Source organism: Peromyscus maniculatus, chromosome 8, assembly GCF_049852395.1.
Source record: "Peromyscus maniculatus bairdii isolate BWxNUB_F1_BW_parent chromosome 8, HU_Pman_BW_mat_3.1, whole genome shotgun sequence".
In the NCBI taxonomy this organism is placed as follows: Eukaryota; Metazoa; Chordata; class Mammalia; order Rodentia; family Cricetidae; genus Peromyscus; species Peromyscus maniculatus.
In genome coordinates this window covers 59,095,284-59,121,461 of record NC_134859.1, presented here as the reverse complement: position 1 = coordinate 59,121,461, position 26,178 = coordinate 59,095,284, and the positions used below count along the sequence as shown (strand labels likewise).

The 26,178-nt window shown below is 42.2% G+C and overlaps 1 protein-coding gene across 2 annotated transcripts in view; it reads right to left on the bottom strand.

The window, feature by feature from the left end:
• Positions 1-290: 290 nt before the first annotated feature.
• Positions 291-26,178, bottom strand: part of Ncbp3 (nuclear cap binding subunit 3) — a 33,786-nt gene continuing 7,898 nt past the window's right edge. Inside the window, exons 4-14 of one of the 2 annotated variants that reach the window (XM_076542843.1) lie at positions 15,557-15,682; positions 14,964-15,092; positions 14,673-14,749; positions 13,452-13,560; positions 11,629-11,728; positions 10,506-10,609; positions 7,650-7,935; positions 5,298-5,452; positions 3,167-3,328; positions 1,241-1,403; positions 524-791 (exon numbers count right to left, since the gene is read on the bottom strand). In XM_076542843.1, the coding sequence (XP_076398958.1) occupies positions 671-791; positions 1,241-1,403; positions 3,167-3,328; positions 5,298-5,452; positions 7,650-7,935; positions 10,506-10,609; positions 11,629-11,728; positions 13,452-13,560; positions 14,673-14,749; positions 14,964-15,092; positions 15,557-15,682 (1,532 nt within the window). In that variant the 3' untranslated portion in view covers positions 524-670. Of the gene's footprint in view, positions 1,404-3,166; positions 3,329-5,297; positions 5,453-7,649; positions 7,936-10,505; positions 10,610-11,628; positions 11,729-13,451; positions 13,561-14,672; positions 14,750-14,963; positions 15,093-15,556; positions 15,683-26,178 lie in introns of both variants that reach the window. The other variant, XM_006992213.4, reaches the window with a different exon arrangement.

The window sequence follows — 26,178 nt, the reverse complement described above, 5'->3', positions numbered from 1 at the left end:
GAGAGGCCAAATAATCCATTGCCTTTGCATGGTAAAATAATTTGAAAGATTATAAATAAACTAAAATTTTCTGAAACTATTATCTTATTTGCTAGTTTTGAGTAAGTCTTCAGTGACAAGTCAGAGACAGAAAGAATGAATTATCAACCCATCCCTTCTAGAAAAGTGTAATGAACAAGAGTCCATTGCAGACAGACAGTTTTTCCTACAGTGGCCACAAAGCAAGTTGAACTCATGTACAACAGACCATACAACTGGTATCATTCAAAATAAAGAGACTCCCCTCTGCCTTCTTCCAAAGTATATGATGTATATTTAACAACACAAGAGACACCACTTGAGCTTCCCCTGTAGCCAACAGGAGGAATATCCACATATAAAAATTAAGAATTTAAACTTTTAAGTCATTAATAGTCTTTAAACATAATACAGACTTAAAAAGTGTTCAACATTAACCCAAGACCCCATCCCTAAGCACAGAAATCAACTCCAAATCCAGAAGTCACAGTTGTTTGTCCCTAGAAGTCCCACAGCACTGACCTAGGTCTTCCCATCAGGCTAACAGCCAATAAAGGTCCTAACAGAAACTCCCCAGGGAGGAATGGAAGCCATTGTTGCTACAGCTCTATCTACCCGGGAGGGCAGACGCAGCTCAGGCCAGGTCTGAGATTCAGCCCCCACACTTAGGTGCTGGAAGGCTGGGCTGGCAGCGTCCCTCATCTTCCCCCTCAAAGACTGTCCAATAAGCACCTGGAAACTGACTTTTCTTGGGAAAAGGGTGCTGGCAAGAGCTGTCAGGGCCAAGGCAACAGTGAGAAGTTCAGTTCTCTGCTCTTTGGATGAACTGTGTAAAACATTTCTTTTAAAAGACACAATGTTAAAAATATTAAGAAAACGTCTACAAAATCTGGAGGGTTGCCTTTTCTCCAAGGGTAAAGCTTGTGGGGTGGTGGGGAGAAGACTTGGGGGCCCAGAACTGTAGCTCTGCAGCACGAGACAGAGACGCCCTTCAACACTCCTCACACTCTAAGTCTGCCCACCGGGACAGCAAGAGTTCAGGGTGCAGGTAGGAGGGAAGGGCGCCAACTTCTGCAAGGGAGGTTCCTACTGTGTGCCCCACCCTATGTAAGAATGTCAGATTTGAGGGCAGCTGCCAAGGCCAGGGCATCAGGACTCTGCCTCTGAACCAGAGCTACTTTCCCGGCTGACTTCAATCTGGAGCGATGGCAAGCTATCTAGCCGACTCTTTTTCTGGCGAGACTGTTCTTTCTCCTTAATCAAAGCACCCCATGCCCTCTGAAGCTCCGAGTCATCTTCCTCAGCACCAGACGGCCTGTGATCCACTTTCTTCGTGTTCTTTTCTTTGGTCTTGGGTGTAGATCCTAAGCGTGTCCATAAACCACCTATTGGGGTGAGAAGATACCTCAGTTTGGCAGTCAATGCTGAGAACCAGACAGTCCTGAGGAAGCAGGTGAACCATGCAGAAAACATCGGCAGAGGCATTTGCCACCAGTCTGCAAGTCAACGGCTTGAGACTCAACAGGAGAGGCCCACAGCTCAAAGCAGGTGTCCTCACATCAGGTATAGGACACCTCACACTTTCCTGCCATACCTGTCCCTTTCCCAGGTGAGAGGCATCATGCCCCATGCTCATACCACCTCAGTCTGCTAGGAACCTCCAGCTCTAACATTCTGCAAACTGACAATACTCAGGCTTTCAGCTATTAATTTTTAAAGAGTTTTATTGGGCTGAAGAGATAGCTCAGTGGTTAAGAGCACTCGTTCTTGCAGAGGACCTGGTTAAACATTGAACACTCACATGGCACCTTACAACAGTCCATAACTCCAGTTCCAGGGGATCCAATGCCCCCTTCCAACCTCCAAGGGCAACAGACATATACACAGTACACAGACAAATATGTAGGCAAAACATATAAATCAAAAAAAGGAGAACGTTTTATTAAAAAATCTAACAATAAGTAAATATGTGTTTAGAATGTGGTGGCATAGATACACAATGAAGCAATTAAGTTTTATTTATGAAGAGTAAGGTAACATGGAAGATTTATTGTGGAAAAATGCTACATGAAAAGAACTAGATATAGGCTAGACAGATGACTCAGTGGTTTAAGAGCACTGGCTGTTCTTCCACAGGTCCTGAGTTCAATTCTTAGCAACCACATGGTGGCTCACAACCATCTGTAATGAGATCTAGTGCCCTCTTCTGGTGTGCAGACACAATAAATAATAAATAAATAAATCTTTAAAAAAAAAAGAGAAGAACTAGATATATGTGTAGACAAAGAAACTAATGTGAAACTAAAAAGAAGCAAGAGTGTTGTGGAATATTACTTTAACTATGTAAAGGTATGTTATATTTATGTTGGGGAATATTACTTGAATTATGTAAAAGTGTTACAATTGTTCATGTTGCATTTGTTTAACCATGTAAAGATGTGTTGCTTTGCCTGCCTAGGGCACCTAATTGGTCTAATAAGAAGCTGAACAGCCAATAGCTAGGCAGTAGAGGGATAGGCAGGGTTGGTGGGTGGGCAGATAATTAAATAGGAGGAATTTAGGCTCGGGAGAGAACAAGAGAGAGGGAGGAGAAACAGAAAGAAAGAGAGAGAGAGAGAGAGAGAGAGAGAGACACCCAAGGCCAGCCAGACACAAAGTAGGACATACAGAATGAAAGAAAGGAGCCAGGTGGTGGTGGCACACGCCTTTAATCCCAGCACTCGGGAGGCAGAGCCAGGCGGATCTTTGTGAATTCGAGGCCAGCCTGGTCTACAGAGGGAGATCCAGGAAAGGCGCAAAGCTACACAAAGAAACCCTGTCTCAAAAAAAAAAATAAAAACATATATAAAGAGAAACAGGATAAAATAAATTATAAGAGCTAGCAAGAAACATGCCTAAGCTAAGGTCAAGCATTCGTAACTAATAATAAGTCTCTGTGTCATGATTTGGGAGCTGGTTAGTGGCCCAAAAGAAAGCCTGCTAAACAAAGGTGTGTACCCTTTTCTCCTTTTTGAACTCTCCTGTAGGCATGATGCTGATGCCTACAAAAGCAATTATGCTAACTGGAGAGGAGTAAGCACTGACTCTACTTATGCTACAACCACTGTTCGCCACTCCTTCCCACCCAGCAGTGTGAAGTGTTGCTCACCTGATTTCCTCTCCCGAGTATCAGAGTAGAGGCCTTTAACATCTTGTCTGGGAACACCTAGCCTACTATGTACATCTGAAGAGGGCTCTCTCCGAATCACTTGATTACTACTAAAAGCCTTTTCTGGAGAATATGGTCTTTTTCCTAACCGCTGACGAATATCTGAAAAAAAAAGAGAAAAAGTATACCTGTTACTAAGCATGTGTATTTTACTGTAAGTACTAAACACCTAAGATTTTTTTTTAGCTATAGTTTCTATTACTGTTATAGAACACCATGACCAAAAGCAACCTGGGGAAGAAAGGGTTTATGTCACTTACACTTCATTTAATAACTTATCATCAAAAGCAGTGAGGGCAGGAACTCAAGCAAGGCAGGAACCTGGAGGCAGAAACTGATAAGGGACCACTGAGGAGTGCTATTTACTGGCTTGCTCATCCTGTTTTCTTATCCCATCCAGTAACCAGCCTAGGGGTGATACTGCCCACAGTGAGCTGGGCCCTCCTATATCAATTATTAATCAAGAAAATGCACCACAGGCTGGCCCACAAGCTAATCTGGCAGGGGCATTTTCTCAGTTGAGGTTCCCTTTTCCAAAATAACTCTAATTTATTTCAGGCTGACAAAAAAAACTAGTCAGCACAGCTCTGTAAGGACCTGACCCCAGATCTCCCACAGTGAGGGCACAGGACTTGGTATGAGAAGGCTTCTAAAGCCTGTTCTGTTCATAATTGGTCTTGCTTCTCTTAGGAAAACTTAAAACTTGGAGGCAGAGGCTACCAGCTGTTTGCCTGAAGTGAAAGTTTTCTTTTGTTCATTTTTCTTTTTTGGCAGAACCAAGCAAAACTAAATAACATACCAAATTTTTCAGTAACAAGACTGCAAGCTCCCCACAATCCTTGGACATACAGGCTGTTCTCAATAAACTTACTACATTTAGCCAATAAGTACAACGAGGCTGGCAATAGGCCAAGTATAAAGGAATCATGTCCTAAACTAAGCGTGTTGCTCCTCCAAGCCTGTCATAGGGCTGCCGGGCCTGAGGACTCCACTAACAGCAGCTACACATTCACTGGCCTTGACATCTTATGTAACCTCCCTCCCCCCAGAGCTCAGGCTGAGCCTTCGCCTTGGCTTCTTTCTCTTCCACCCTTCCTCCTCCCAAGGTCCCCTTCATAGCCCCAATCTTCACTGTCCCTGACCAAGTTCAGCCCTTGTTATCTTGTTTTTTGTGCCCACTACATTCTATTCCTCCAAAATCATCTTTCTAAAGTAAGAATCAGATTATTCCCCACCTCAAAAGATAGTTTACCAACTGCATTCTATTCCCCCCCAAGACCAAGATCTAAGCTGTTGCTCCAAAAGCCTTCACCAGTTCTCTCAGCAGATCTACGGCAGGTGCTGCAGCACCCCGCCCCCCAAGTCTTGCACATGCTAGGCTATTAGCCACAAGCACACCCACATACCGTTCTATCAGGGTTTACTCACATATACAGTCTAGTTCACACTCAATCATGCATCTAACCATACAACTTAACTTTATTGGTTTGGGGTATAAAGTATACCAGGGAAATTACATTATTTATTATTTAATATCATCTATTATTTCAGACAAAAATACTAAGAGCTAGTTTTGTCAAAAATTTGGTTTTATTTTCTCATGAATCTAATGCCTAGCTAAAGATTTAGATACAACAAGAACAATTTAATCAGTTTGGAAGAGCCTACCCTGAGCCCACCTGCTCTCAGGTGCTCAGAGTGTGTTATACCTTTGAGGGGAAAGGTATTCTGGCAATCAGAAGCCTATGAATACCACAAAGTCACACAGCACAACAAGCCTCACACAAGAGATTTATTGGTAAAGACACAGGACGATGGCTGCCTCTGCTTTGGAGGGAAGCAGCAAAGAACTGAGCAGGAGGTGGGTTTATACAGGGTTTCTTGTGGGGATGGAACTTTCCAGGGTGGCCTGATCTTGGCCTTTTTAATCTCTCTATGATAGAGCTTGGCCACCTGATCTCAAGAGGCAGGAAACAGCCAATACAGCTGTTGTAGTCTAGTGGCCAGGCCTGGCCACTGGAGGGCCTTACAAGAAGGCAGTCAGGAGCACAGGGAAGAAGAACAACAGTACCTGGTTTAGTACTGCCAACCGCTGGCCGTGGACACGAGTGCTGACGCTTTTCATCTAAGAGGTGTCGAACATCTGAAAATTTCTCAGGCGGCAATTTGCTACCAATTCGGTTTTTTATATTGCTTGTGGATATACTGTCTGCCCTCATAGAGTTCCTATAAGGAAGAAAAAAAAAAAAAAAAAAAAAAACGGGAGAACACAAGTAACCAAATTCAACTGTGAGACAGGACACAAGCAAAGTCTCCTACTTCAGAGAAACTCAAGTTCAGAGGACCACTACTTATTTACAAATGCCACTGATGACAGCTGGCTTAGAACCAGGATTAACATGCCATGAAGAGATGGTGATGGCAGCTGGCTGCTGACTTTCACAGGGTGGTTTCCACATGATGCCTGTACACCATCACAGAACATATAACTGATGGTCACCTTCTCCAAGGGCAAACAAACATTAAACAGATGCTTGCAAAGAGGCTGGAACTCTGCTCACCCAGTGCAATCTGGATGTAGTCCAGCCACAGTAAATCTATAATCCCCTCCTTTAAAGATGATACTTCTCTGTCTACAGACCATTCTACTATGATAGAGAGCATTACTCTGCTACAGTTCTCTATTAGTTCTGTGGAAACTAAACACAAAGATGTGAACAAGGCCACACAAATCAACAGTAATAACCCCTTTCCTTCCTATCTCAGAGTGCCTCAGAAAGCTAAGGCCTGGTGGTACAGGCTGCAGGCTCAGCTACTTGGGAGACTAAGAACAATCACAAATTCATTTCCTGCCTATGTTACAGAGCACATTTAAATCCAGCCTACTTGGTTTAGTGAGACCCTGTCTCAAAATTTCACTAATTTTAAATAAAATCTATATTTATTGAATCTGCTCATTAAAATAACTATGTCCTCTGTTCCAGAGGTCCACAAAAATTAGGAAGAACAATAGTTTCTAAACCTGGTAAGAGTATGAGTCACAGGCAGTAATGTGGGTAAAGCCCTAGGAAGGAAATTATGCAATACATACAGATTTTTAAAAACCCATATTTTTCTTCCTTCCTTCCTTCCTTCCTTCCTTCCTTCCTTCCTTCCTTCCTTCCTTCCTTCCTTCCTTCCTCCCTTCCTCCCTCCCTCCCTCCCTCCCTCCCTCCCTCCCTCCCTCCCTCCCTCCCTCCCTCTCTCTCTTTCATTATTTTGTTTTTGTTTGTTTGTTTGTTTTTCGAGACAGGGTTTCTCTGTGTAGCTTTGCACCTTTCCTAGAACTCACTCTGCAGACCAGGCTGGCCTCGAACTCACAGAGATCTGCCTGGCTCTGCCTCCCGAGTGCTAGGATTAAAGGCATGGGCTACCACCGCCCGGTAATTTTTTTATTTTTTCAAGACAGGGTTTCTCTGTGTAGTCCTAGCTGTCCTGGAACTTGCTCTGTAGACCAATCTGTCCTTGAACTCACAGAGATCTGCCTGCCTCTGACTCCCAAGTGCTGGGATTAAAGGCATGCACTACCACCACCCAGCAACAAATGTATTTTAAATACCGTATGATTTTTAAACATGTGTACTATTTTCTGTAGCAAGACAGACTTTGAAGAATCTAGTTAGCTAGGGCAATATTAACAGAAACATAAGTAACTATCAAAGGGGATTAGGTGTGGTGGTGTACACCTATAATCTCAGTACTCAGGAGGCTGGGGAAGAGAATGCAAACACAAAGCCAGCCTGGGCTATGCACTGAAACTCAATCTCAAAAAACCAAAACTAAATAGCAAGATAGCTCTGAGGTAAGGATACTTGCTTCCAAGTCTGACCATTTCTGTTCAATGTTCAGGACCCGCATGGTAGAAGAAGAGAACCAGCTCCACAAGTTGACCTATGACTGCCACACATGCACTGTGGGATAGTCACGCATGAGAAAATGTAAAGAAATCTTTTCTAAGTAATTAAATAAGTGATGATAGTGTTAAACAATGCACTACATATGATGGAAAAATAACATGTCTGGGAATACAAGTGGTTTTCACTTTCTATATTATCTACGTAACAACTATTGTTTATATAGAGGAAAAACTTGGGTGCTTCCATCAAACACCTACAAAGGAATGAAAATTAGGGTAAAAATTATTGCAACATGAAGAGGGATTGCATCTGTAATTACCACTTAAAAATCAAATTATAGGGGCTGGAAAGATGGCTCAGCAGTTAAAAGCACTGGCTGCTCTTCCAAAATAGAAATAGATCTCAGTAGGAGAGTGCTTGTCTACTGGGAGAGTTCCAGGACAGCCAAGGCTACACAGAGAAACCCTGTCTCAAAAAATAAAAAAATAAAAAAGAAGAAGGAGGAGGGGGAGGAGAAAAGTATTTACCTAATACTTTTCAACTGAGATTCCACTTCATCTGCATACATGGTCATTTTCATGCTTTTCTTTGGGGAAGGAGTGGAAATCATCTTCAGTTCTAGATCATAGTCCATCTCATCTGAGTCTGAGCTGCTCGCACTGGACCGCCTAGACACACTCCGCTCACGGGACTGCTTGAGAGCTGGGAGCTCCTCATGGTACTCCACCACGACCCTGTCATCTGCATCCATGTCTTGGTCCTCCTCTTCCTCTTCCTCTTCTTCAATGGGTTCCTCAGGAACATTCACTAATCCTGAAGAAATTTAACCCAAAGGTTAGAGAGAACTAAACTTAAGGCTAAACTAACAAGCATGATTTCTACTCTACACCGGAAGAAGGAAACAATGCCACCTCTGAGACTGTACTGGAGTATTTACTATCTGTAAAAGTGTCAAACTGGACGCCATTCTTATTCTTACTTACTTATCCAAGAGACTGGATAAAATATGAATGTAGTAGCATAAACTCATGTACAATATGAGCAATCTTCATTATTTGTTCTATATTTATAAATCTATCAGATTTATTTGTGGCTCCTAAATCAACTCAAGGTACTATCAAGAACTTCTGTAGACATGTGCAGACTGACAGAACTAAGTAGCCAGATGTGCTTCTTCCTGTCCAAGGCAACAGCACCAGCACCTTTTTATTCATGATTCATACTGTAAGTAAGGTCCTTTTCAATTTATTAACTGCTGTGTTTTCACTTTTTGTGCTTTCTCTTGATAATTTCACTGCTTAAAAATGGTCCCTTAGCCGGGCGGTGGTGGCGCACGCCTTTAATCCCAGCACTCAGGAGGCAGAGCCAGGCGGATCGCTGTGAGTTCGAGGCCAGCTTGGGCTACCAAGTGAGCTCCAGGAAAGGCGCAAAACTACGCAGAGAAACCCTGTCTCGAAAAACCAAAAAGGAAAAAAAAAAAATGGTCCTTTAAGCTGGGTGTGGTGGTCTATGCCTTTGATCTCAGCATTGAGAGGCAAAGACAGGTGGTTCTCTGAGAGCTCAAGGCCAGTCTGGTCTACAACACAATGTGTTCCAGACACAAAGGCTACAGAGAGAGACTCTGTCTCACAAAAAAAAGGCCCCAAGCTGGGCAGTGGTGGCGCAAGCACTTGGGAGACAGAGGCAGGCAGATCTCTGTGAGTTCAAAGCCAGCCTGGTCTACAAAGCGAGTTCTAGGACAGTCTCCAAAGCTACATAGAGAAACCCTGTCTCGAAACACCCCTCCCCCACAAAAAAAAAAGGTCCCATTAAATACAGTGAGTGATGAAATGTTATTTGCTGTAAAAGGATGGTGGTACACCTCAAGAAAAAAATACCTATACTAAATAAGCCTTGTTCAGGCACGAGTTACAGTGCTGTCAGCTGTTAAATCAATGCCAATTAATTAATAGTGCATATTAAATCAGCTGTATTTAAATAAAAAAAAATGGGCACAGCAACATTACATACTGATCAGTTGATGAAAATAGTGACCAGATGTTTTATATGGTTCAATATTCACTAATTCAATGTTCCGTGTAACTTCATGCCACATGAGAAACCTCAATAATAACTCTAAAGCTTATGGGCTATGTATGAGGCTATAAAGATGGCTCAGGGGTTAAGAGTGTATACTCCTCTTGCAGAGAACTAGAGTTTGGTTCCCAGAGTCAATGGCTTGTAACTCCAGCTCCAAGGGAATCTGACACCCTCTCCTGGCCTCCACAGGTACTATATAAACCAACACACCCCATCCACATATAATTAAAAATAAAAACTTTTTCAAAAATAAGTATGAATAATGCTTGTGGAGTGGGAAAAACAAATATAAAGTATACTTACAATAATTATAATTTTATGAAAATAGACTAATGTGATAAAGGTAAAATAAAATGTTACTGTATTAGAATACTTGAATTAGGGGCAATTTACTTCCTAATTTTTTTAATATGAGCATAAAGAATAGGTTACAACAATATTTTTGTTTGTTTTTCAAGATAGGGTTTCTCTGTGTAGCCCTGGCTGTCTTAGAACTAGCTCTATAGATCAGGCTGGACTGGAACTCACAGAGATCCACTGGCCTCTGCCTCCCAAGTACTAGGATTAAAGTCATGTGGCACACGCCCAGCTGACAATATCTTAGAGTAACTGAAACTGGAAAAGTATAACAGAATACTAATACACAGATTTCAAAGGTACAATTCTGTACACATCCATTAACTAAAAGTGTATACACTCTATTTCTTCCTGTCTCATCCCAATGACACCTGTGCACGTCGTCTGTATGCTGACTTACCTAGTTCTATAAAACATGCAGAAGACTGTACACGTAAGTTCAAAATAAAAGTGAATCTTTTAGAAAGCATAATGAAATGGATCCTTTATAATAAACACACAAGAAAGAAAGAAAAAACCTCAAGTCATAATGTCTCATGTTTTAGTAGCATTCATATATAAAAACCAATGTGTAAAAACACTCAACACAGCAGTCTACTCACATTATCGGAAAAAGAAACAAAATCAGTCCATTCGATAAGGTTTTTTCATGCAGTTGTTGATATTAATAGTAGAAAATTTAAGTTCCTAAGAAATTTTTATTTTCATTTTCTCTTTGTAACATATGGTCCTTTTTGTTAAAAGTTTTATAAAATCATGTGACCTCTTTTATGGGCAATTTAAAATTAACCATGACTTGACTTACTTTCCTCTATGTTGGCAGAGGGTGAGGGCAAAGAAGAGAGGATAAGAAAGTTTGGAACCTTAAAAGACTGTGTTAAGAATAAAAATACGATTTCGAGAGCCAAACATGTGTGTGTCTACCCAAGAGCTGAGCAGGCAACTACCGGAATGTCGGTGTTTATACGACGTCAAGCCAACGTCATCCCCAATCAGGGCTCTCTTCTTGATCACATCCCGCTGAATGCGACGGGAATGATATCTTCGCTTCCTGCAATATTGCCAAAATAAGCACACCATCAGAAACCAATAAGAAGGATGCTGAAATCCACTTCATTCCAGCTCCACAATGGCACAGCATTAGGTGCCGAAGCAGTGTTCTCCTATCATTTGCCACAGCTAAGAATCATGAGTTCTTCCTCACTTTCCTTCAGTCCACAGGAGGTTTTGACATTCTGCCACAGAATACCAACTGAAGGATGAAAAACAGCTGAAGTGGTGTTCAAATGATGTATTTTTAAGCCATGCCTGGTGGCACATGCCTGCAATCGCAGCACTTGGGAAGGTAGAGGCAAGAGGATCAGGAGGAGTCCAAGGTCCTGCCTGGCTACATAAGAGTTTGAGACTTGCCTGGACTACATGAGACATTCTTTCAAAAAACTAAAACCAGAACAAAATATTTTGCAACGGTGACCAGTGAAGATAGAGACTTAAAACTGACAAAGTTCTGAGAATAAAAGACTCTTGAATGCCTAACCACAAATGAGACATCTGTATCATCCCTTCCAAGTCTCAAGAAACACTGTAGAAGAAGGCCTGAAAGAATGTAAGAGCTGGAGAAAAGTGAAATGGGGTGGAACACTGACTTCCTGTTATAGCATGATTGCCATACTCTTAAACTCACAGCTGTGATGGCCTGCACAAAACCTACACAAGATTGAGTTCATCAACCCCTGTTATGGAATGGGGAGACTCACAGGACCCATGATTTATACACAGTTTGTAGTTGAGTGGGGAGGGAGAGATTTTCTTCAGTGACTACTAGTAGGTACCCATGCTCCTGTGAAAAGGAAACTCATGGGTCACTCACACACCAAAGAGAGACATCAAAGTAGAAGGGAGCTAGTTGGAAGAGGAGTGGGTAGGGATAGGGGAGGCCAAGATCAAAATATCAAAATGCATTATATACCTGCATGTGAATACGATAATGAAGCCTATTATGTGGAATTAATATATGCTAATAAAAACATCAAGATAAACAACCATCATATTTTAAAGTTTTAGACTCACCATGAATTGCTAAGAATTCCTTTCATGCCTCCATAATTTGGATTTCCATATTTCATATAATATTGACTTCTTCTGGCTGCTCCAAGTTCCTTTTTGTCATCTGAAAGTTAATAGAATAGTTATTTAGGGTTTCCTGTGTGTGTGTGTGTGAAGATAATATTGACTGCTTGATTTTGAATTTGTTTTTTGAAGCTGGGTCTCATGTAGCCCAGGTTGGCCTTAAATTTACAATATAGCAATAAAAAGAGCATATAATTCATCTATCTATTCTACTTTTGGATATATGTCCAAAAGGAGCCAAAATTAGCATACTGTAGGGATATCTGTATATTCAATTATCAAAATATTATATGCAATAGCCTATTCCATCGCCCCCAAAAGACCCTGCAATAACCTCATGGCGCTGTCCCAAATTGGGACATATAGTGGCATCTTCTACTGAGACAAGATACCAGCAGGCACATTTCTTCTGCTGGAATATAGGGCTCAGAAATTATGTGGAGACAGGCTATCAAAGCCCCTTCATCTGGCACATGGTAGACACGGGTGGCAACCCTGACACAACCATCACCAATGGGTTCCCACCATGTGCCCCTATTCCCTAGGGAGCTGTGGCAGTACATTAGCACTGCAGGATTCATCTATCTGTTATTTGGGCACAGACTACCAGCTTGCTTATTAGCAATAGTGAAGGTGAGCATCCTCTATGAAAAGATGTATGAGAACTTTGTGAAACAGGTAAACATGGCAGACAATGGGCTCTCCCAGTGGAAGAAAGGGGAGCCTCAGTATTCATTGGCTACTATACTGAGTGCCTGCCTAGGTTGCTCAGCTTCATCTCACCTGAAACTAGCCTAAAGACATCAAGGTAAAGGTGACATACACACAGCTTTGGTTCAGGAGGAGTTTCTGTAAGATCTGACTTCTACCAGCACAGCTGGCCTAGGCCTTGATGGAAGACTCCCTGGTCCAGCGATTCCAGGCGGATTCAAATGGGGTGATAGTGGAACTGAAAGAACACCTTTGCTCCTGGTCATCACTGTTATCTATGCTGACCAGGATGGACACAGTGGTAAACTCAGTGTGTGCCCAAGGAATCGCATTCATTTCAAAGCCAGCTCTTTTGTCACAGACATGGTGATATCTTTGGATAAAGCCCTGGATCAGATCATTGTACCCCTAACTAAATCTTCATCCACAGCAGCACTTCAATGGTGGGTTCTGCATGTTAGAGGGTACCCTGAACATTGTCAATACCATTCTGGTCCCGGGCCCAGCACCTATGGCTCCTACAAATCTTCTACTTTTATTAATAAAACTCTGTTCTCTTAAAAACAAAGTCTCAATATAGTGGCTCACCATTTAATCACAGCACTGAGGAGGCAGAGACAGGTTGATACCTTAGTTCCAGGCCAGCATGGTTTTACAGAGTGAGTTCCCAGACGGCCAGGGCTATACTGAGAAACCCCATTTAGGCTCACCAGGTATCCTATTTTTTTTTTTTTAAATGTGGAATTACAGAGTTAAGTAAAAGGGGAACTATTAGGGAGGTAAAAAGAAGAAGGGAAGGAATGTATGAACAGGAAGTAAAGAGAATGAATGGGGTCCAAGTACATTACAAGCATGTATGGGAACGTAACAATGAAATTAATCACTACATAATAAATACACACTAACAAATATGTATGTACAGAAATTCCTTCTCAATCAGTAAGCCAGTTTCATAAAGTGTTGTTTAAAGGGAGTTTTGGGATTATCTGGTCAATAGGAAAAGTTTCATTCAGTAATTGATCATTCCGACCAAAAATCAGTATCAAATTTACCTTTTGTAGCAAATCTCATGAATAGCCTATTTCCTTTAGCAAGTTTGTTAGCTGGACGAAGATCATTTCTTAACAGAGACTCTTCTTCTACCTGAGACAATGTGTCCAACTTAAGAAAAAGAAAACATTTTCAATGTAAAAATCAAAGCATATTTCACACTTTTTTTGTGGTTACCATTAAGAAAGCATCCTAGGCCGGGCGGTGGTGGTGCACACCTTTAGTCCCAGCATTCAGGAGGCAGAGCCAGGAGGATCTCTGTGAGTTTGAGGCCAGAGCGAGAGCCAGGACAGGCACCAAAACTACACAGAGAAACCCTGTCTTGAACAACCCCCCCCCCAAAAAAAAGCATTCTGTTTGTTATACCCATCAGAATTATAGTACTCATTCCTCTGGAGACCTCTGAAGCCAGATCTTCTTTGACTACCTTGCCTAAAAGAGTAACCTCCATCATTTTCTTTCAGTATAAACATTTTTTAAAATTATGTTTTTATATCTGTGTAGGGTTATGTGCACATGAGTGCAGTTGTCTTCAGAGGGCAGAACAGTTTTGGATGCCCTCTAGGGGGCAGTTGTGAGCCATCCCACATGGGTGCTGGAAATCGAACTCAGGTCTTCTGCAGGCATAGTATCCACCACCTCTGAAGTCCTAATTCTGTCTCCCTTTACCCTTTACTGTCTTCATCCTGCTCACGTGTCTCCTAACAGCATGTAACTGTGTATCTGTCTTCCCTTTTAGCATGTAGCCTCCAGTGGGGTGATAGTATGTTCCCAGAATTTGGTACCCATTTCAATATTTAAACTCCAAATGAATATGCTTAGCTAGGACACAGATCAGAGGCATAGCACTTGCCAAGCATGTCCAAGGCCTAGGTTTGCCCTAGCACCACACACACAAAATGTTTCAAATGAATGCACTCCAAGATTTCTAACAAACCCTAGTTGCCTTTCCATATTTTATTGGTTAGGTAACATTTCAAAGTATTTCTTAATAAGCCCATTTTCTCTTCTGCACAAGTATAAACACTATTCTAAGATTCCAAGATGAACTGTTACATCCACATAAAATAAAAGGCTAAAAGTCTGGTGCACCTTCAGAAGGTTCCATGGTAAAAGCTAGACAAAGAACACAGCTTACTAAGTCTTTAAGCATTACATTAAAAAGACAGTAAGCATTTTTTTTTATAATAAATCTTGCAGATTATCTTTGCCCTAATACTAACCTCTACATCACTTGAATTCTCATCTTCAACTTCTCCTTCTTCAGTCTCGTCGTCATCTGAACTGTCTTCCTGCTTGTCTAAAATGGAGTGTGAGGGACAAGAGGAACCTTAATGTAACCCCATCTCATAAAATTTAAAAAGCCCAGTGTTTTCTATTCCTATTGACTGATAACCCAAGCATCATAATTTACCTCAGAAACATCTGGTAATGCAGTGTTCACAGCACTCTACTCAAAGGCCCAGAACTGGTCAGTGTTCAGAATGGGCAAGGGCCCCTTTGTGTGTAGTTACCTTTCTTGTTCTTCTCAGACAACTTGTCTTCACTGGTATCTCTGCTTCTTATCTTATCCTGAGCTGGCAGAGAGCTCATATTGATGAGAGCTCGTGTGGCTGTCATCTCATCCAGCCAAACCACATTACCTAAAATAAAACATCACACATTCAAATCTAAGGTTTTTGAGAATGGATTTGGCATCAGGTTCATTGTTACAGTCTCACTGGCCACAGACAGCTGTCAGTCAAAGTAAAAGCCAGCTCATGAAAAAGTATGGAAGTGGTGGGAAAATGCCTGATGAACATCGTTTAAAGCTACACTCCCAGGCCCATTTCCACAAAATAACTGTTCTATGCACGTGAACTGCTTGAAGCCAAATGTGGCAACACACACTTACAATCCCAGCACTTGGCAGGCAGAGGCTAGAGGATTTACAGTGCTAAGCCAGGCTAGGCTAGAGTAAGACCTACCCCCAAGAAAACCCTCCTAGACTAAGAACAGAAGTTAAAAATAAACAGTTTGACCATAATTATTCACTATCGAAGATAGCAAGAACTCTTTAAAAATCATAAATAAAAGCATACTAAACAGAAAACGTGGGTATACTTACAGGAGGTATCATCCAACCACTCAATGTGAGCTGGAGGATATTCTTTAAAATAGGAAAAGATATCCTGGGTACTCATCTCATCTACTCCACAAATGTAGATGGTCTCCAGTCTCACTTTGGGGATTGCTACAAAAAGAAAGAAAAAGAAAAAGAAAAAAGACAGACTTTTCCTGCCTGCTGTGTACAGCCTGCTAGCACTTCTTTACAACGGCTTAGGTAAGGGGTCTAGAAGAGGAAGAAGCTAAAGCAATAATTATTTCAAAAGAACACCAAACAAGATAGTAAGGTCAACTGCACTCATGTTTACCATTAAACTACATCAAGCAAATGATGTGATTCAGAATAGCCACCCAGGGCTCAGACTGAGAAAATAGAGCAATGGTAAAATATATGGCAGTTCTCTCTACTGGTCATGGAACGTGACAAGCTGATTCTGAAATTATACATATATACTGAAGAGAAATGCCCAATGGTGGACATAACACTTCAAGAAGCGCCTCCACCTTCAGATACAGCAAAGCATGAAAACTAAAGAAACTATAACGAGATGCTAGAGTTCAGAAACCTTACAAATCACTGGGCATGATGGTGCCTACAATCCCAGTATTTGGGATACTAAGGCAGAAGGACTGCCACAAGTTCCATGACAGATGAGCTATAGTTTGTTACAGGCCATCCTGGGCTCAAGTCTTAGAGTCTGTCTCAAACCTTACTGTACACACACACACACACACACACACACACACACACACACACACACACACACACACACAAGATATCCTACAAATCAGTAAAACAACAACTCAGATGGGTGGTGGTGGCACATGCCTTTAATCCCAGCACTTGGGAGGCAGAGGCAGAGGCAGAGGCAGAGGCAGAGGCAGAGGCAGAGGCAGAGGCAGGCGGATCTCTGTGAGTTAAGGCCAGCCTGGTCTAAGTAAAGAGCTAGTTCCAAGATAGCTAAGGCTACACAGAGAAATTCTATCTCAAAAGAAACAACAACAACAAAACACCGAACACTTCAAAATAAAAATGGGCAAAAGATGTAAACAATTTACACAGATGGAAATATAAATGGCAGATAAAAATATTAAGAGAGGGTTGACTTCCTACTAATCTGGAAAATTCATATTAAGAGGATACCTAACTGGGTGTAGTAGTGCATACCTTTAATCCCAGCATTCAGGAGGCAGGCAGGCAGATCACTGTGAGTTCCAGACCAGCCAGGGCCACATAATGAGTCTAAAACCAATCAAAAAAGATACCAGCTTCCAGTGAGCAGAGTTTTGTCTTTTGCATCAAACACTGGCCACATGGGAGGAGTTGCTCCTCCTGCTAGTGGAAGCATGGACAAGGATAGTCCAAAGGGTAAGGAAATATATTCTAGCACATATCCTAAAAACCTAATTCTCAGCATCAACCCTAACACACATGAGATCATATCACACACAGCAATGTTCAGGGCAGCACTACTTCTAACAATCCAGCAGCCCTGAGGGTAATAAATGTGGTATTGTATTCCCCCAAATATTGTGCATGCTAATAAACTTATCTGGGGTCAGAGACAGAGCAGCCACAATATTAAACATAAAGGATAGGCAGTGGTAGCACACGCCTTTAATCCTAGAATTCCAGAGGCAGAAATCCATGTGTTCAAGGATACAGACAGGCAGGGTGACTCATCACGCCTTTAATCCCAGAAAGTAAGCCTTTAATTCCAGGGAGTGGTGGTAGAAAGCAGAAAGATATATAAGGTGTGAGGACCAGAAACTAGAAGCATTTTGGCTGGTTAGGCATTTGGCTGGTTAAACTTTTAGCTAGTTAAGCTTCAGGCTTTCGAGCAGCAGTTCAGCTGAGAGCCATTGGGATGAGGACATAGAAGCCTCCAGTCTGAGGAAACAAGACCAGCTGAGGATCCGGCGAGGTGAGGTAGCTGTGGCTTGTTCTGGTTCTCTGATCTTCCAGTTCACCCCAATACCTGGTTGGGTTTGATCTTATTAATAAGAACTTTTTAAGATTCATGCTATAATATTAAGTAAATCATGGTTTACCCAAACAAAACTACAGAACATAACATAGTAAGAAAGCAACAGAGAGAGAGAGAGAGAGAGATTATATACCAGATTATTTTTTAAAAAGTTATCAAAAATTCCTGGGGCCAGAGAGATGGCTCAACAGTTAAAGATCTGGCTGCAACACAAATGTGAGGAGCTGAGTTCCACCCCAGCCCCACGTAAGAAGGCAGGTAGGATGCCATGTATATGTAACCCCAGCCTCTACAGATGGGAAGCAGAGACAGAGCTCATGGGTCAGCTGGCCTAGAGTACACTGCACAGCAGAGTGAGACCCTCCCTCAACAAGGTGGAAGGTAAGAAATGACTCCTAAAAGTTGTTTTCTCACCTCTATCAGCATGCATACACCCTCAAATAAATACATCATTACACAACATCGAACACCTTAATAGCTATAGAAAAAAGCCTGGTCCCATTCACAATGCATTGAAAACAGTTATTACATCTGGTGAGAAAAAAAGTTGACAGCCATGGTCAAAAAGAACCTGAGTGTTTCCATGAAATACTTACAAAATATGTAAATATGTCATTAAGAATTTGTAGATCCCTGTATATCTACTACCTGGTTTTGTTTAATCCCTCAAAAGATCTCAAGCAGAGACTAGTAGAAAAGGGCCTGTGGACCAGGTGTAGTGAGTGAGGAGGAAGTGGGGGCAGGAAGGATGCAGCTGAACAAAGCTTGACATGTATATGTATGGAAATGACAGAATCCTCTCAATCTGTATAAGTAGCATTAATTTTTTTAAATCTCATGCAAATGAAACATCTCATACAAAACTAGGGCTTCATAACCTCCCTTTCTCTTCTGAAGCCAGTCTGACAAGAACTCAGTTCCCATTACTCCAAGCATGTTTTCCTTTTAACTGATACATGCTGACTCATGCCTGTAATCCTAGCACTCAAAGGCTGAAGCAGGAAGATCACCAAGAATGCAAAGCTAACCTGGGTTATATAGTGAGTTTCAGAAAGCCTGGCCTACAGGGTAAGGCTCTGTCTCAAAAACAAAAAGTAAAGCACACACCTATTATTTCTTTCTGGTATAAACATTCAAATGCCATTCCTTTAGACATCTGAAATATGTATTACATAATTGTTCTCAATAATTAGCCTCCCATGCAATTCCACAACGATCTTCTTATTCCAAACTACAACTACAACCCATTGATCAACCTTTCCCGACCCCTCTATTCTTCCTATTCTCCCGGTCTGGTAACCAGCATTTGACCACCTACTCCTCTTGAACTCATGTATTTTAGATTTCATACATGGAATCATGTGCTACTGTTCATCTGTGTCAAGCTTAATTTTACTTATCATAATGATCTCTACTTCTATCACAATGACAGGATTTTGCTTTTTTATAGCTGAAAAGTATTTCATGTAAATATGTACTACATTTTCTTTTTTTTTTTTTTTTTTTGGTTTTTCGAGACAGGGTTTCTCTGTGTAGCTTTGCACCTTTCCTGGAACTCACTTGGTAGCCCAGGCTGGCCTCGAACTCACAGAGATCCGCCTGGCTCTGCCTCCCGAGTGCTGGCATTAAAGGCGTGCGCCACCACCGGCCGGCTTGTACTACATTTTCTTAATTTAGTCATCAGCTTGTCGGGGAGATGTAGCTCAGAGACAGGGTATACTTAGCATGTGTATGGCCTCAGCTTTAATCCCTACCACCACAAATGGACATTTGACTTGATTCTCTGTCTTGGATATGTGAATAGTGTTACAATAAATAACAAAATGCACAGGTGTACAGATGTCTCTTTACATATTGATTTTCTTTGGAAATATGCTCAGAAGTGGTTTTGAAAGTTATACCCACCTATGGTTCCAGCCTTTCTCTGCCACACAGTCTCACTATTGTGGACCAAACTTCTGTCCAGGGGGATTACATGCCTGTGGATTGTAGAGTCAGGTGTTTTCCTTCCCCTCCACTGCACTATATTTGGAGAGTCAGCCCACTGTGGCAGCTGCAGGAATTTAACCAACGTTTCCTTCCCTGCCATGACACACTGTGACCCTCTGAAGTCCTGGGCCAGAGTCAACTCCTCCTTCCTGCAGCCGGTCTGTCGTGCATCTTGTCACAGCAGTAAAAAAGTACCCAGCTGCCTTCCTCCACACCCTGCTAGTGCTTGTCATCAACTCACAATGCATTCGGCCACGCCCACTCCTGACACTGCAACAGATCCTTCATCTGGAGAGTTCAGGTTGGAGAGCCATGGAATCAAGTTACAATACAAAACAAAACAGAACAAAAATCACACATCCAAAACTCTCGTCATGCATTAACAAAGCTTATAGCTTTGGGCTGTGGCACATTCATAGTTATCCTGGGGCACATGTGGCCCACAGAGCACAGATTAAAAGACTTTGGGAATGGAGAAATGTCTCAGTGGTTAAGAAAACTTGCTGCTCCTGCAGAAGACCCAGATTTGGTTTCTAGCACCTACAGGTACTCTGAGGGTCTGCATGCACATGGCACACAGACATACATGCAAGCAAAACACCCATACACATAAGAGTAAAAAAAAAAAGACTTGTAAAATCTTAAATTACCAGAAGAAAACAGAAGGAAAGCTTCAGTCACTGGACTAGGCAGGGATTCCTTGGATAAGATCCCCGAAGCACAGGAAACAAAGACAAAACTAAACAGATGAATTACACCAAACTTAAACTTCTTCACAGTAAAGGAAATAATCATCAGAATGAAAAGATAACCTATAAAATGGGAGAATATATTTGGAAATTATACCTCCAACAAGAAATTAACATCTGGACTATATAAGGAACTTCAAAACTCCAACAGCAAAAGAAAAAAAATCCAATTGAAAAATGGGCAATACCGTTGGTGGGGCAAGTCTTTAATCCCAGTACTCGGGAGGCAGAAGCAGGCAGATCTCTGTGAGTTCAAGGCCAGCCTGGTCTACAGAGCAAGAGCCAGGACAGGCACCAAAGCTACACAGAGAAACCCTGTCCCCCACCCCACCCCCACCCCCACCCCCGTCGTCATCATCATCATCGTCGTTCCCCCTCTCCAAAAAAAATTGCCTTTAACCGGGTGATGGTGGCACACACTTTTAATCCCAGCACTTGGGAGGCAGAGCCAGGTGGATATCTGGGAGTGCGAGGCCAGCCTGGTCTATAGAGCAAGGTCCAGGACAGGCACCAAAACTACACAGAGAAACTCTGTCTTGAAAAAAAACAAAGAACAACAACAAAATCCCAGCACACAGGAGGCAGAGGCAGGCAGATCTCTGAGTTCAAGGCCAGTCTGGTCTACAGAGTGAGTTTAGGACAGCCAAGGCTGTACAGAGAAACCTTGTCTTGAAAACAAAAAACAAAACAAAAAAGGGCAATATGGCTGTGTTTGGTGGTATAGGCTTTAAACCCAGCACTGAGGAGGCAGGGTGGAAAAAGGAGGTGAAGATATGCCAGGCATGGTAATGTTTGTAGTACACATTTGTAATTCTACCACTGGAAAGACAGAGGCAGGAAGATTGCCCTGAGTTTTAGGACACCCTGTTATACAAGGTGAGTCCCAGCCAGGTCTACATAGCAAGAAAAACATTCTCTAAAAACAGTAACAACAACAAAAACAGTACTTTCTTGACTCTTGGCAGTGCAGGTTCATGAGGTCAGAGATACCCTCAGGATTTTTTAATCACAGCAATATTCACCGGTGAAAGCAGTGTGACAGTGAGCAGAGACTCGTGCAGAAAGGAAAACACTGACTGATTTAGCTCAGTGGTTACTGTGCTTCTCAGCTCCTTGAACTAAAAGCTATGATTTTAGGCTATGATAAGTCAAGAGACGGTTCCACAGACTGAAATAAAAAACAAGACAGAGCCAGGCATGGCGGCAGCACATGCTTTTAATCCCAGCACTGAAGAAGTGGAGGCAGATAGGTGGATATCTGAGTTCGAGGCCAGTCTGGTCTATATAGTGATATCTAGGCCACCCAGAACTACACAGTGAGACCCCTACTCAAAAGAAAAAAAGAAAAACAAAAAACAGCTCCCAGTAACAGAAGAGGAAAAAGTCTGAGTGTTAGGGAGAATACATATTTGTTCTTATCTGATAAAATGGACTTAATTAAATGAGTCAGGCAGAGAAAAAAGTAACAAAACTCAGTATCAACACCATCATAGTATGTACTAATAAAAAAATCACAATATTAAAAAAGAAAACCTATAGATAAAAAAGTTAAAACACAAAAGAAGAGTGAAAGAATAAAAATTCTGGCTAGAGATGTTTAACTTAGCAGAATAAGACACATATTAACAGTGGACAATATTCTTCCAAAGAGGCAGGTCAAAGCCAGACTTGGTGGCATGAACCTTAACCCCAGCTACTAAGGAAGATGAAGCAGACTTCAAGTTCAAAGCCAGCATGCATGAGACCCAGACTCAAAATAAGAAAACAAGAACTCTGGGGATGTAGCTCAATGGAAGAACACTTATCTGGCATGTGCATGTGGTTTTTCTCAAAAGAAAACCAGGGGCGGGGGCTGGAGAGATGGCTCAGAGGTTAAGAGCACTGACTGTCCTTTCAGAGTTCCTGGGTTCAATTCCCAGCAACCACATGGTGGCTCACAACCATCTGTAATGAGATCCGGTGCCCTCTTCTGGCCTGCAGGGATACATGCAGACAGAACACTGTATACATAATAAATAAATAAATCTTTAAAAAAAAAAGAAAAGAAAGAAAACCAGGGGCTGGAGAGATGGCTCAATGGTTAAGAACATTGGTTGCTCTTCCAGAGGTCCTGGTTGAATTCCCAGCACCCACATGGTGGCTCACACCTGTCTATAACTCCAGTTCCAGGGGATTCAGCATCCTCATACAGATATATATGCAGGCAAAACACCAATGTACATAAAATACAAATAAACAAATAATTTTAAAAAGAAAAGTAAAGAAAACCAGATTGCCAGAGGCAATGGTCCACCAAAATAAGAACTTTGTTAAAAGTCAGGATTTCATGGAAAAGGCCCTTACCTTGCTGGCAATGTCACTGAAAAAATAAACAAAGCCAAAGAAGGTGGCTAGACTTACATCAAGGGATGAGAAAGAGCTTGAGTGCTGAGGGGAACTGCATGGGGATGGGAACTGCACATTCACTTAGTGTTGCTCACAAGCCAGGCACTGAGGTCATCATTCTGGATGTTCCAATAGGAAAGGAAGATCACCAACAACAGTGAGTAGGATAAAAATTCAAGTCTTTGGGAAAGCAGACTTCAGAAAACCCAAAGGAAAAAAGTCAATCCTCAGGTCTCAGATTAGAGTAATTAAAAACAAAGCCAATGGCCCTAATATAGTAGCAGTATGAAAACGCTCTAAGAACCAACCTGTTGGCACAGGTAGGGTGAGTCAGCCCTGAAATTACAAGCTCGGGAGAGCTGTCCCCATTACCTCTATCTGTCTTGTAGCAGCATGGGTGGAGGAGAGACCCTATCAATACCTGAGGCAGTTGAGAGAGCTATGGTCATAAGAGTAGGAGTTACCCCTGACCCCTACCAACTACAGTACTTGGGAGAGCAGGCCCTGTACCTAGCCTGGGCAACACAATAGAGTCAACCCTACTGGGAGGTGTGGGTGAGCCAGCCCCAAAGTAGTGACTGTGGGAGACCTAGCCCCACCCCTCATCTGCCATATGGCAGCATGGACTAGAGAGAGATGCCCTTCCTCCTAACCCCATCAATGCCTGAAACAGGTGGAGGAGCTGGCCTGGGGTCATAAGAGTGGGAGGACTGTCCTTACTCCTCATCAGCTGCAGCACTTGGGAGTGCTGCCCCTGTACCTCACCTGGTGTAGATGCAGATAACCAACCCTGAGGATGTGAAAGCAGGAGAACTGGCCCCACCCCTCCCTCACTGCTGCAAGAGGTGAATCAGCAGGGACAAGGCTGGAGAGCCCACCCTGGTGGTGAGGACAGGGGAGAACTGGCAGGCGGACCAACTCTACAGCTGCCTCGGCCGAGAACCAGGGTTATGACTTGGCCCACCCCAACATCTATCCCATCTGTGATGTACTGGAACATGTGAGGGGACCAGACCCGACCAGACCCATAGACCCAAAGCCGTAGGATCTCCACAACACAAGGAACAACAGGATATCCAAGAAGAGCCCTAGTGAGGACCTAGCATTGACAGTGTAGTAGAAACCAGAGGCCTCAAACCAGACCAATGACTTTACAATGAACATTTGCAAGTAAAGATATATAGACAAAGTGGTTTACTGTGTGACTCACTGTGTCACAGTGCAGCTTCCATTACAAGATTTTTAATTTTTTCCCCTTAAATTTTGTTTTATTTGGGGGAGGTGCAGGAGTGGATGCAAAGGGACAGGAAATGAACTGGATTAAGACACATGCTGTAAAAGACACACAGACTAAATAAAGTAGAGAGAGAGAGAGAGAGAGAGAGAGAGAGAGAGAGAGAGAGAGAGAGAGAGAGAGAGAGAAAGGTTCTAAGAAAAACCACACTAGACTCATATGGTTTGGGGGTTTGTATGTTTAAAAGATTATTAAATCAACAAAATTCAAGGAATACCATAGATGGTGTTTCATCAAGAGTAAATGTGGACAGTCCAGGAAATCAGTACATCTGCTTCTCTGCAGAAGATGGGACTACACGGTTCAATCTAGCTGACAACTGGATCAAGAAAAAGAAGCTACACAGACTTAAGGTGCAAAAGATATAACGAGGAAGACAGTTATAGAGATAAAAGCCATATAACAGAAAACAGGTGTGATGGTGCAACCCTGTAACCCCAGCACGGCACTCAGTCGGTAGAAGGAATTCCTGGGCTGAAGACAAGTCTATTGCCATGATTGGCACAAGGAAGAGGATAAGGAGCAACAAGTCTGCCACTCAATGCATATACTGTATCCAGAGTCTACACAGCGTCTTAGGAAGGACATTTAGAAACTAGAGAGACAGGAGATCAGAAAGACATGTCATACAAAACAAAGTTGGTCAGGACCAAATGAGATGGCTCACACTAGTAACCCAGTACTTATAAGACTGAGTGAGGCAGGAGGACCAACCCTAAGGCCAGTGGGCTATCCTAATACCTTGTGTCAAAAGAAAAAAAAAGGGGGGGGGGGTGAGGCTGTATTTCTATCTCCTGAGCAGTTATACATAAATGAGCAAAGTACTTAACATGTTTTTCCTAGGAGTCACACAGCAACTACCAGACAGAAATTCCTGGAGAGCAATGTTCCACATGGGGAAGTATCCTAAGACAAAGCTGCCTGCCCCATAATGATTCTCACACAATCTCTGGATGCCCAAGGGCCTGAAGTATTGGGAAGGAAGCTGGTTTAAATGAACTAGAAGGTCCCTCCCAACCATGAAATCTCTGATCCTAGAGACATGAAGACCAAAGCTATTTAGCAACAAGACATCCAAAAGCAGCAAATCCCTTTTGAAGCATAATAAATGTAGCCTGTCTCAAGTTGGGTCCCTAAATGCTAACAAAATAGGAATCCAGGCTTCCAGTCAGTCCAGCCTTCAAGCACAGCCCTGTTACATTCATGGCTGTAGAACCTCAGGCAAGTTTCTCAACCTCTCAGCACCTTGGTTTTCTCATCAGTAAAATCCCTCAGGGAATTGCTAAAAGGATAAATTTGCCACAAAGCAGAGCAACTGTAACTCAGTAAGCATTTAACAAGTGTTATTATTGTGGATATAAGAAAAAAAATCACATGATATCTGGTATAGCTGTGAGTATGAAGATACTTATTTTAATTTCTCTCTCTCTAAGACTGGGCTGCTCAGGTGACTACTTAGCTGAATGCCAGATAACTAACATCTACTGGGCGCCTATTATGTGCCAAGCACCAATTGAAGAGCTGCAACATTTTGTCAGACTCCTGTCAATTCTGTCTGTCTTCCAAGAGTTCACAGTGGCTAGACAATTTGTCTAAGCTACAGAACTACAAAAAGAATCTGAATCCAGGCAACTGGGCTTCATAACCTTGGCTCAAAACCAATGGTTCGCAATCTTGTCCAATCCTGTCCAATCCTGACTCTGCATTAAAATTACCCAGAAGATACAAAAACAATAGTTACCTCTAGGGCTTATCCAACCCTATCTACCCACAATTCTACCTTAAATTCATCTAGATGGATATCAGGGACATCATTTAAGCCATCTTGCCTAAGGTTCATTTTCAGATTGCACTATAAAATGAGCAATATTCCCCAGGTGATGTCCAGGCAAAGCTACTACTGTCTTTTAAATGAAATATCTGCATAGCTGGGCATGTTGTCCCATACCAATAAACTCAGAACTTGGGAGTCAGAAGCAGGAGAATCAGAGTTCAAGGCTAGCCTGGGCTACATGAGATTCTGCCTAAAACAAAAGCAGAAACTTAAGATTCTGATTGCTTTTCCATGTGCAGGATAAATACTCTTGACTAAAATTTAACCCCAAAGCAATCCTACTAATAACATAGATATTGTATTCCCATTTTGTGGACAAGAAAAATAAGTCTTTAAAAGGTTCAGTAACTTGTCCCAGTAACAAAAGAACTGGCACTAGATTCT